Here is a 12449-nt window from a genome sequence, read left to right on the forward strand (position 1 = left end):
TTACACGTCCCCGCCCCGTTGTGGGCATTACAGTTCTCAGGACACACAGCCATGCGGCAGTGCGGGCCAGCCCAGCCCTGGGGACACCGGCAGAGTCCAGCACCTGGGACCCCATCCTGGGGCACACACTCCTGGGGGACAGGGCAGCTCCCGGGGCCCCCTGACCCACAGCGGGCAGAGCCCACGGAGGCATTGAAGCCCCAGGATGAGGAGCCATTGGCCTCCCAGTGCAGTACCAGCAGCCCTGTTGGAGGAGAGAGTCCAGAGGTTCATCACAAGACCACAACAAAGTGATATCCAAAGAGACAGGGGTTGGGCGTCCCTGGTGGTCCAGTGGTTGAGACTCCGCGCTCCCCATGCAGGGGGGATGGGTTCGATCCCTGATCAGGGAACTAGATCCCACACGCCACAACTAACTGCATGCTGCCAATTAAGAGCTCACATGTTGCAACTAAGCTCGTGCTACAACTAAGACCCAGTGCAGCCAAATAAATAAATATTTTTAAAAAATACAGAGTCGGTAGGCCTGCGGGCTCTCTGATTGCATCACCTCTCACCCTCCCAGCTCTTTGCACTCCAGCACCACTGACCAGCTTCCTATTCTCAGAATAGGAAGTTATTGTTTGTCGTTGTTTAGTCGCCAAGTCGTGTCCGACTCTTTGCGACTCCCTGGACTGTAGCCTGCAGGGTTCCTCTGTCCACTGGATTTCCCAGGCAAGAATAAGGGAGTGGGTTGCCATTTCCTTCTCCAGGGGAATCTTTCTGACCCAGGGATCGAACCCGCGTCTCCTGGGCTGGCAGGTCTCAGAGCCTGGGCAAGCATCTGCTATGCCTACCTCAGTAGTCATCCTTGCCCACACCGCCCCCTTCAGGCCTCAAGTAAAATTTCACTTCTGCAAAGAATCCTTCCTCACCTCCCCAGACAGGCCAGGTCCCCAGTCCTTTCCATTTCCTCTCATTCCTTCTCAAAAAAGTGTCACTATTCTGACTATAATTTGTTCACTGCTGTTTGTCACGTCCCCTTCTGCTGTGAGTCCATGAAGGCAGTGCCTGTGTCCCTGATTCCCTTCGACACGCCCAGCATGGAGCCCAGGCAGGCCCAGCTTGACAGCTGGGTGCTCAGTAAATGTTTGCTGGGTGAAATGACACAGAGGACCCCTCAGCTCTAGAAGCTCGCTGTGCAGGGTCTGGGCTTGCATGCCATCGCCAGCAGAACAACTCCAACTCTGCCCTCTCACAACCTTGCAGCCACTTGGTTTTACAACATGAAGAGAAGCACTTCAAACGTGGGCCCTTTCACTGCAGAGCAGCATCTCTGGCCCCCACCCATGGGATACCCCTAACCATGGGATACCAGTAGCACCTCCAATCGTGACAATCAGAACATCACCAGACACAGCCAAATACCCCAAGGGGCAAAGTCACTCCTGGTTGAGAACCACTAGGCTGAGGAGAGAGATGCTCAGGGGCCACACCAGCTACATTCTGTGCCCCCATTTGGACCTTCTTTCCAGAAACATAACCCAGGCAGTACAATCTTCAGCTGAAGAAACTGAGACCCAGAGGTGGCAAGGATTGCATCACCCAGCAAATCAGTTGCTGGGACAGTCAGGCTGGGTCTTGAGCCCACCTCAGGCAGCAAAGTACAGGGACAAAGGACAGTCCCGGACAGTGGTCCCATTCCCCCAGTGCCCATACCAGACAGGGCCTGCACAGTGAGGGGCCGGTCCCGCCGCTGGCCGCAAAACGCAGCGATGAGGCTACGGTCCGACTGGACGACACCAGTGTCTAGGAAGCGTGGGAATCCATCAAAGGCCAGGACATAGCTCAGCTGGAGGGGTGAGGAGTCAAGGATCAGGGGATGATGAGGAAGAGACAAAGCTATGCTTGGGGTCTGGGAGGAGAGGAGCTCAAAAAGAGAGAGCAATCTGAGATGGGGGCAAAAGCTGCTTGAACCACCTAATCTGACTGTCATGCTGTGGCATGGAGGCCACCATTCCCACGCCTGTGTTGACAGCAGACATGGTTAATCAATCAGGCACTTGTGCATGGAGTCTCTCAATACACAGATCCTGGCAGCCACTACCAATCGATCAGAGTTGGCCCTCAAGGTACAAACGTTTACCATGCCTGGACTGGGGAATGGGAAACTGGGGTCCAGGAAACAGGAGGCAGCCTGGGAAGTGGGAGGGTCTGTGGGCTGAGGAACAGAGGGGTAGGGGCCTGAGGAATAGAGTTGGGAGGGACATGGGGGCCAGGGTCTGTCTGAAGGTTCCCCCTGGGTGGGGGAACGTGGGCCTGTCATGAGCGCCCTTGGTGCTCACCGTGCACGGGGTGCTGCTGTCGGGGGAGAAGGTGAGGGTAAGCGGGGGACAGAGGGTCCCGGGGGCACAGGGCTGCAGCACCTCAGTGGCCGAGACAACCCACACACAGTAGGACAGGCCAGGCCCCGCTCTTGCTGCCCCGCCACCTGCAGGCAGGAGCCCCCCAAACCGGCGTGAGCCCAGTGCCACTGAGGACACGTTGGTGAGGAGGGCACGACCCCCACACTCCCGGAAGCAGGAGCCACCTGCCCTGGGGGGAGAGAGGAAAGGCAGCGTCAGATCAGTCCTGTCCTAGCCCGCCACGTCCCTGCCCCGCACCCCGGCCTGGCTGGCCCCTGGCTCACCGAGGGTCCCCATAGTAGCCAGGGGAGCAGAGCTGGCAGTGGGCACCCTCGGTGTGGTCCTGGCAGAAGCAGAGCCCGCTGAGGTTGTCGCAGTGGCCTCGGCGAGGGTCCCCATGCCCGTTGCACTGGCAGGGCCGGCAGCCGCCGGAGCCTGTGGCGTTCCCGAAGCTTCCGGGCCGGCACCGCTCACAGTGCTCCCCCCATGTCCAGTCTGTGGAGGTCCCCGCGGGCAGGAGGCAGGGTCAGGGGCCAAGGCAGGAAGGAGCCCAACCCTGTCTGACCCCACCTGGCTCAAAGCAGGGCAACTGGGACCCAGACTGAGGAGGAAGTGCAGATACCAGGAGGGAGGGCGGGCACTGAACAGGCAGTGGGACCGAGGGACCTGGAGCTGGGGGTGGGGACTCAGGAGCCCCAGGGAGGTGCCCAAGGCCAGCGGACTGGCTGCTCACCCTGGCACTCATCACAGAAGCCGGGCCCCCGCTTGTGGCAGTGGCTGTGGAAGTTGCAGCCACAGTCCCGCGAACAGCGGGGGGCGGGGGGGCCGGGGGCCGGTGTGGGAAGGGGCAGGTCTGATGTCCAGCCCAGGTCACACACGCAGGTGAAGTCTGGGGGGCCGCTGCACACACCGTGGCCACAGTCCTCCAGGCACCTGAGGGGGCGTGGTGGGGGTGGGGGAAGGATGGGCAGGCCTGGAGCCCCCAAGGCATCCACCCCTCTCCCGGCTCCACCCCAGTATCTCCATGGCAACACCATCAGAAGCTACTGCCTGTTCCAGGATCCTGGACTCCGTGGGTGGCCCTGTCTCCAAGGTAACCCCATCACATGTAGTAACTCCTGTCTCTATAGAAACCAAATATCACCACTGGTGGTCTGTTCTCTGTGAAAACCCCTTTCAACTTGGTCCTCCTCCATCTCTATGGCAACTGCGGCCTCCAGTCCAAGGGTGACCCTTCTCCACAGTAACTGTGTAACACTGAGGACCCTGTCGCTCTAATGAGGGCCTGTTCTGCCAGGTAAAAACCCAAGGCTCACTGGGGAGGCTTGCTCCGGGGAAGGCAGCCTAACACCAGGATCAGTTCCTCCCAGCGTCTCTGCCCGGACCCGCCCTGGGCCGATGTCTCCATGGAAACCCAGGCCCCACTCACGTGCGGTTGCAGTAAGTGACGCCATCGCCCTGGTAGCCCCTCTGGCAGTGACACTCGTAGCTGAGAGGTGTGTTCAGGCAGGTCGCCCGCAGGTGGCACCGCGCCAGGCCCAGGCGGCACTCGTCTACATCCGGACAGCGGGCATACGCCCAGCGGGCGGGGAGGGCCACAGACAGCCCCAGGCCCTCCCCGACCCACAGAGAGCAGTTCCCCCCACTCAGAGGCCCTGAGAAGTCCCCCTGGAGGCAACTGCGGGGAGTGGGGTTGAAGAAGGCGATTGGGGTGGAGGAGCAAGGTAAGGAGAGAGACAGAGACAGGGACAGGGAGAGAGGAGATAAACCAGAGAGACACAACGATGAATATGGAGACAGACAGGAGAAATGGAAGAGAGGCAGAGAAAACCCCAGGGAAGCCAGGCAAAAACGATTTTAAAGGACGGGGGAGGGGCAGGCGGATTTAGACAAAGGGAGACAGAGGAGAAACACAAAGATCAGAAGAAAGAAAACAGAAGGGAAGATGAGAGAAAACAAGTCACAGAAACAGGGAAAGAGTTGGGAGGGAGAAGAGAGAGAGAGAAGGGGGAGAAGAACAGAGAAAAAGGCCAAGGGGCAGAGAAACAAAGAGGCCGTGAGAAGCAGGGTGGGCAGCGAGCCCCCGGGCCCCGCCCCGGCCCGCCCCTCACCGGCCCAGCGTGGGTGTCCTCGTTTCCACACCAGCCACACTCATGGCTCTGCAGACACTCGTGACAGCTCGGGAAGCGGTCACAGCTCCGGCACCGAGGCTCCGAGTGCACGCTGCGGGGAGGCGGGTGTCGAGGCCGCCGGACGCTACCCCCCGCCCCGCCCCACCTCCACCCTCCCCTTCCGCGCCCCCTGCCGCCCGCCCGCACCTGTCGTCCCAGCCTCGGCAGCCCCCATGCGGGTACCGGGCCAGGTAGGCGGCGAACAGGAAGCAGGTGCGGGTGGACTGGCACCAGGCGCACTGGCTCGAGTTGGCCAGGCAGTCGTCACAGGCCCGGGGCCTGGGGGCAGGCAGGGGCACGGGGGCACGGGGGCACGGGGGGCACCGGGTCAGGGCGCAGCCCGGCCCCCCACACACCCTCACACGCCCTCTCCCTGAGCCCAGCGGAGCTCACTGGCTGCAGAGTGGGGGGCACTCTTCCGGACTCTTCAGGGCACCCCGACCCCGGCCGCGCCGGCTGCACGCCGCGTCCCCCTTGCGGCTGGTGCTCTGATGCCACTCACAGAAGGGGTCCTGGGAGGACAGAAGAGGAAGAGCCCAGCTGAAGCTTCCCCTGGGCCTCCTGGTGCCAGGCCCCCAGCACCGGCTCACAGATCCCTGGTCCAAGCCCGCCTCCCTCCTGCAGCCAGGGAGATCCACGGGTTCCGCCTGACCTGCACGGCTCGCTTTTGGGGCAGTAGCGCCACTTTGTGTGGTCCAGGTGGGGCTGACCCAATCCCCAGGATCCAGAGATGGGCGAGGGGTCACCCTCCCTCCCCCCAGCCTCACTGGTCCAGGAGCTGGCACCAGCCCCAACAGAAGCACAGGACAGGCTCTTTGGCAATCTCTGTTGAGCTGAGGAATGGCGGTGCGGTGGGGACAGGAAGGTGTTCTCCTTCCCCTTGGGACTCGAGTGCCCAGGGTGGGGGTGGGGGGTGAAAGTCTGGAGCCCTTGAGGCTCCCTTGACCCTCCCAAGGAATGTGGAACGGAAGGAAGTGAAGGGCTGACTACGTGACTTGAACTTCTGAAGCCAGCAGGCCTTAAGACCTGTTCTCGGGCTCTGCTGTCGAGCGGATAACGCCCCTCGGGTGCAGAGATGTCCAGCTCAGTTCTCCAGTCCCTGCCACGTGCAGAGTCATGCCTATGTCAAGCCCGCTCTCCAGCCCCTCTCCCACCTGACTCTCACCTGCTAACAACAAGCGCCCCAGCTGTCTGCCCTCACCACTACCCAGGGTCCCTCAGCCAGTCCTGGGGACCCACCCCCCAGGGCTGAGTCGCCTGCTCTGGCCGACTCCGCTCCGAGACCTCCCCTCTGCAGCCTGGTGCGCACCTGGGTGCAGGCGTGGCAGTCGCGATGCTCCTCGCAGAGCGGGCAGAGGGCAGGCACCAGCACAAGCAGGGACCCGCCGGCCCCAGCGTCCCCACAGTGGGCGCCGCTCTGGCGCAGGTGGCAGGTGGCGCTGGCCAGGCACCAGCCGCAGCCCTGGTCTGCCAGGCAGCCCAGGCAGGAGGAGTAGGAGGCACAGGCCGACGAGCGGTAGGGTTCCAGGAAGAAGAAGGAGATCTCCTGGGGGTGAGGGTGTCAGAGGAGGGTGAGGGCTCCATGCTCCAGGTCAAGGTTTGGGACAGGGATCAGTGTTTGGAGCCAAAGACTTAAGGGTTTGGAGACAAGGCTGAGAATTTGGACATGCAAAAAGTCAGGATCTAGGCCACTGGGAGACTAAAGGGATCGGGGTTTGAGAGAATCTAGAGATCAGAGGTCAAAGTAGGGAGGGCAGAAGTCAGGGTCAGCGAGGTCAGTGTGGGAGGCCTCGGAGATGTGGCGAGGGGTCAGACTCTGGAGGTCAGATACTGGGGTCTGGGAGGTTCAAGGTAAGGCCCAGAGTTCAGGAGTCAACAAGTAAGAGGTGAGGGTCAAGGGAGTTAATTCATGGCCCTGGGTTCAGCAAGTCCAGGGCGTCTGGGTACTTACGCTGCCACCTGGCACGCCAGTCCGGTCCCACAGCAGGGTGAGCTCACTGTGCCCGGGGCCTGCTGAGCCATTGAGCTGGCCCCGGATCTCTACTGCATACTTGTGGCCCCGGCCGGGCAGTGGGAAGAGGCGAGCTGACCCTGGGCGCTGCAGCCGCCTCGTCTCCTTCTCCTGCTGTGCCACCCAGCGCCCCACCTCCTCCTGGGGGACAGATGAGGCCCCTGAATGTGCCACCCACACTCTGGCTCCTGAAATCCCCAAGAGCCCCAAACCCACCAAGCACCTACCCCCTCCAGGGAAGAAGAGGGCCTGAGTTCCTTAGACCCTAAGAACCTCCCAGCACCCCCAAACCTCCCAGCAACCCACCTTCTACTCAGGGGAGTCTGACCTGGTAACTGAGAGCTTCCACTTTTTTCAAAATTCCCCTCCAATTCTGTTCAAATGAAGACCCCCCAGGCCCTCCCTCTACTAAGGATATATCCCAGGCCTCCAGATTCTCCCCAGTGCGACTCCCTGCCACACACCTATGCCCCCTGTATTTACCACAAATAGCCTGCTGAGTGTCCCAGGCATTCTTACCATGTTTTCTGTGTCCGGGCCCCGGGCCATCCGGGCCAGCACATGCAGGCGCTGGGCCCGGGCCCACACGGCCACATCCTCAGCCCCAGACCCCCCAGGGCCTCCCGGCAGCAGCGGGTGGATGAAGCCACGGTAGACCAGGGACACGTCGGTCTCTGAGCTCGGCGTCAGGGTGATGGTCGTGCTGCGGACGATCAAGACCTGTGCCGGCCAAGCAGGGGAGGTGAGCTTGAGGACTTCTCTGCCCGGCCCCGTGCGTCTCAGGCCTCTCCAGCCACAGCCGAACCGAAGAGACCAAGCAACCTAATCTCCTCTTCTGTTTTACTAAATGGGAGTCTGAGGCCAGGATTAGGGGTGCAGGGGTGACAGACAGCTCACCCATCGTCACTCTAGGAAGGGAGCTGGGCTCCAAATCGGAGAGCAGACAGCAGGGTCCCAGGCCCTGCTCATCTCCACCTCTCATTAAACTCCAGGGCCCTGGACCTCTCAGCAGCTTCTTCCTCAACATCCTATCTTTCCACTTAAGCCCTTAAGAGTCCAGCTCCCTTAACTAGGGGGTTTGGAAAACTTCCAGGTTACAGGTTAGTGAACACACTCATGTTCTAGGAAGATGTCTCACCCCAACTCCGTGGGGACAGAAGATGAGATCCCTTCAGGACCTCACCCTATGTATCCTGTTCTTTGTTGTAAAATGAACCAGTATGTAAGTTATAAGTTAAAAAGATAAAAAAAAGGAGTCCAGATCCAACATTGAGAGCAACGGACGTATTACATGATTTACTGCTAGTATGTGTTTTTATAATTGTGAAAGGGGGAACAACCCAAGTATTCATCATGGGTACGTGCATGCTAAGTTGCTTCAGTTGTGCCTGACTCTTTGCAACCCTATGAACCATAGCCCAATAGGCTCCTCTGTCCATGGGATTTTCTAGGCAAAAATACCGGAGTGGGTTGCCATGCCCTCCTCCAGGGGATCTTCCCAATCCAGGGATCAAACCAGTATCTCTTATGTCTCCTGCACTGGCAGGCAGATTCTTTATCACTAGGCCACCTGGGAAAGCCCACGGGAGACTGTTTAAATAAACTAGAACACTACGGCATTCGAATGTAAATGGAATATTATGAAGCTGTTAAAAAAAGAGAGAGAGAATGTTTCCCAAGTTCTGCTATGGGAAGCTTGCCAGGATACACCAAGAAAAAAAAGGAAAGCAGCAGTACAGTGTAGACGGCATGTTACTTTTTCCGCAAGAAACAAAAATAATTAAATATCAATTTACTCATATTTTAATGGGTAAACTGTGGAAGGATAGATTAGAAATCCAAATGTGCCACAACTACTGAGCCCCGTGCACCTCGAGTCTGTGCTCTGCAACAAGAGAAGCCACTGCAATGAGACCCCCGTGCAATGCAACAGACTGTCCCCCTCACTGCAGCTGCAGAGAGCCCACCCACAGCAACGAAGACCCAGCACAACAAACAAATGATTTTTTAGAAAAGGAATGAAGCTCTGACACGTGCCACTACACGGATGAGCCTCGAAAACGTTTGCTGAATGGATGAAGCCACACACAAAAGGCCATGTATTATACGATTCCATCGTACGACCTATTCAGGGTTAACAAATCCAGATACAGTGGATTTGGTCAGTGGCTGCCAGAGGCCAAAGGGAGAGAGGAGTGGAGAGTGGTACCTTAATGGATCTGGGGCTTCCCCTTGGGGTGATAAAAATATTTTCAAACTAGAGAGTGGTGACAGTTGCACTATATCGTGAATGCGCTAAATATCACTAAGGGTAAATTTTATGTTATGTGTTATCTCACCACAGTTTTTCAGGAAAAAAAAAAAAATTTAAGTCAATAAGGAAAATCAGATCCTTGAATGTGAAGACTTAAGGGGTAAACACAAGAGTGATAAAGGTCCATGTGAGGGCTTCCCTGGTGGCTCAGTGGTAAAGAATCCACCTTGCCAATGCAGGAAACACAAGTTCAATCCCTGGTCCGGGGAGATCCCACATGCCATGGAGCAAATAAGCCCCTGTGCCACAACTATTGAGCTTGTGCTCTAGACCCTGAGAGCTACAACTGCTGAGCCTGCGTGCTGCAACTACCGAAGCCCACACGCCCAGGAGCCCGTCCTCCCCACAAGACAAGCCACCACAGTGACAAGCCTGTGCACCGAATCTAGAGAGCAGCCTCTGCCCTCTGCAACTAGAGAAAAGCCTACACAGCGATGAAGACCCAGCACAGCCAAAGCCAAAGATAAATAAACAAATTTTAAAAGTTTTTTTTTTTAAAAGATCCATTTGAAAAAAATGAGAAATCTTAAGACCAGGCCCTTCGACACTCTATGCTGGGCTCCTCACCCTGGCTTCCCCACCTTGTCAGGCTGGGAGGCGTTGGGTGGCTGCTGGAAGGTGAGCAGGTGCAGGCCAGGCAGGAAGCTCTGGGTGACACAGGCCTCCAGGGAGGTCACAAAGACAGGAGCGGGCCCCACAGCCCACGGTGCCGGAGATCTGCTCCCCACGGCAGCGGGCCTGCTCTGTGGGGACAGGAGAGTCGGGAGAGGGAAGTCGGTGTGCGGTGGCTGGGCTGCCCCCTACCACCACCACCCCCCCCACCCCCGCTAACGCTGCTACTGGACACTTACCAGGCCGAGGGAGGCAGCTCTCATTGTGCACGCACCAGCCCAGGGCACCGGGCCCCTGGGGGGGAGCCGCACTGCTGCTGAACGCCAGGCAGGCCTGGCAGTCACCCAGGAGACGGCTCAGGCCCAGGCAGCTGGCAGCCGGACACTACAGAGAAGGGACACATGGCAGTCACCACCCAGGGGAGCTTAAGGGACCTGGGATTCAGGAGTCTTGGGGCAGAAAGGTCAGGAAACTGAAGAAAGGGACTGAGAGCCGACTTGGAACCAGAAAGATCAAGAGGACGGGGTGGGGGATCTAGGGACAGGTCAGAAGTACAAAAGGATGGGGAAGAGGGTGAAGGGTCAGGAATGCCCATCTCAAGAGTGAAAATGAGTCTCCCAAGTGCAGCAAACTCCGTCTCAACTTGGTTTAGGCAGAAGACGACACTGAGGACCAGGTCTTGTGCTAGGGGACAGAGGACGAGGACAGTCACTCACAGCCCCTGAGGGAGTCCCAGGAGGCGGGGCGGCTTGGCAGGCCCCCTGACACCAACTGCATTCGGGGTCTCGGGAGCAGACGCTGTGGTCCGTGTACATGGAGCAATAGTCCAAGTGGTACTGCAGAGAGGTGGGCAGGGAGGAGAGGGTGCTCAGACCTGGCGCCTTCTCCCACACCCCCACTCACCCTGATGGTTCCAGGGGACCCCAACTGCTCAGATCATTGAGGACCCCCGTCCACTTCTCTGCAGCCCCAGGGACCACTGCTCCTCTGCCCTCAGCCCCAGGGATCACCATTCCTCTTCCCCTGGACCTGGGGTCTGACCTCCCTCCTATCACAGCCCTCCGGATCTCTTCCCTTTCTCCCAGGGACCCTCCGCCCACAACTTCCCTTAACCATGGCAACCAGGCCACCTCCTCCCCAGCCACCCTCTCCCGGTCACCCCAGTGCTCACGTCTGGAGCAGGCGCCTGGAACACAAAGGGGGGCACTTTGTAGGCCATCAAGTCCCCACGAGGCCGGCCACTGTACCCCCCGGCCACCAACAGGACACTGCCGCCAAGCACAGCCGCCACGTGTGAGTACCGGCCACTAGGAGGCGCTGCTCGGCCTAGGAGAATACAGACCCCTCAAGGACATGAGACCACCCCCCAACTTCCCCTCTCACCTTCATGGTTACCCACCTAGAGGACCACCCCTGACGCCCCCATGCTTCGACCCCACTTGTCCAATGCGACACTCCCAGCCTGCCTGGCCCTGCTCTGGCCCAAGTTATCTCACCTCCTGTAGCTCCCACACCACTGCCCGAGTCATCTTTCAGACAGAGCATGCTCTCTGGGATCAGGACTTGGGTTCAAATCCTGGGTCTACCAATTCCTGGCTTTCAAATCACAGATCAACTGCTGACTAGTTGTGTGACCTTGGGCAAGAGACTAGATTTTTCTGAGTCCTGCTTTCCTCCTCTGTAAACGGAACCTTGCCCTCGGGGAGCTGAGGTGGGCTACATGGCTCGCATCTGTCCGACACCCGCCTCCCTCCAGGGACAGCCTCTGCATTTCCTCTGGGAAACCAACCCTCCCACTCACACTCCCCAAGGCTCAAGTCAAGCTGGCCTGGACTCTGGCAGCAGTGGGGCTTGAGCCCAGGCTGATCAGAGTCAGTGACTAGTTCAGGCAGGGAACGTAATTCCTACTATTCTTGGGGAAAAGACACTGTCTTTTTCCCAGGCATTTTTTAAAAATTTATTTTATTTTTAATTAAAGGATAATTGCTTTACAATATTGTGTTGGTTTCTGCCATAAATCAATATGAATTAGCCATTGATATACATCTGTCCCCTCTCTCCGGGCATTTTAAGGGGGGCGAATATAATCACAGAGCTGCTGGTGACCATCTACAAAAGCAAACCTGCCAGAGACAGAAGGAAACCGGGAGACTGAGAACTGGAGAGAGACATGGCTGAGGCCATCACATGCCCACCTGGATCCAGGCCAGCCTGCAGCCAGTTTTCACTCAAGGGAGTCAAGACATTCTTCTTTTTGCTTAAGCAGTGGGCTTTCTGTCGCTTACAACCAAGAGTCCTGACTGATGGGTAAGAGGTCAGGGATTGGTGACTCCTTCACTCTCTTACCTATTTGCTCTGTAAGTTCAGGGGACCTGGCCCAGGGATCAAAATCTACAAAGAAAGAAGAGGCCTCCAGAAGCCTCACACTCTGGGCTATCTAGTGAGGGAGCCTAAAGCGGGGCTGGGATCGGAGGCCTCCAATGCTAGGCCAAGGCTTTATTTCTGACGGTCAAACAGTTCCTTAGGGACCCCTCCTCCTGCCCACCCCTTAAATGTTACTGTCCCTTCTCTTACGCTTGCCCTTTGTCCCCACCCTTCTATTCAATAGGGTGGGGAGAACAGATGGGCCTCTGGGAAGTCCAGAGCCCACTGAAAGGATATACCTGGCTTGTGCACACAAGTGTCTTTCCGAGGAGAGGGCCTGTGACTTTCTTTCCATTTGCAAAGCTGCCCCTGATCTCCTGAGCTTGCAAGGCTTCTCCATGCGCCCTCCAAGTGAGCCCTCTGGCCCTGCACTCTTAGGACAGTGTGTTGGGCCCTTCCTGGACGGTGCTCACTTGTTCTTCACTTTATCAATTTATTCTCACCACGTCCCAGAGGTTTAAGTGTTATTACAGTTTACAGAGGGGGAAGCTGAGGTACAGAGAGATTAAATGATGGCTTTCATACAAAAGGTT

General features: G+C 57.9%; 1 protein-coding gene across 1 annotated transcript in view; it reads right to left on the bottom strand.

Annotated features, from left to right (window-relative positions):
- The window catches only part of MEGF8 (multiple EGF-like-domains 8), a 41115-nt gene that overhangs the window by 17860 nt on the left and 10806 nt on the right, over positions 1-12449 (bottom strand). Inside the window, 18 exon segments of the mRNA XM_010842625.1 lie at positions 1-244; positions 1699-1831; positions 2325-2574; positions 2669-2879; positions 3118-3317; positions 3814-4062; positions 4496-4510; positions 4512-4607; positions 4703-4834; positions 4949-5067; positions 5865-6101; positions 6507-6707; positions 7086-7286; positions 9462-9576; positions 9578-9623; positions 9732-9876; positions 10209-10328; positions 10664-10818. Of these exon segments, the coding sequence (XP_010840927.1) occupies positions 1-244; positions 1699-1831; positions 2325-2574; positions 2669-2879; positions 3118-3317; positions 3814-4062; positions 4496-4510; positions 4512-4607; positions 4703-4834; positions 4949-5067; positions 5865-6101; positions 6507-6707; positions 7086-7286; positions 9462-9576; positions 9578-9623; positions 9732-9876; positions 10209-10328; positions 10664-10818 (2869 nt within the window).

This window comes from Bison bison, unplaced genomic scaffold (assembly GCF_000754665.1).
Source record: "Bison bison bison isolate TAMUID 2011002044 unplaced genomic scaffold, Bison_UMD1.0 scf7180017847294, whole genome shotgun sequence".
Lineage (NCBI taxonomy): Eukaryota > Metazoa > Chordata > Mammalia > Artiodactyla > Bovidae > Bison > Bison bison.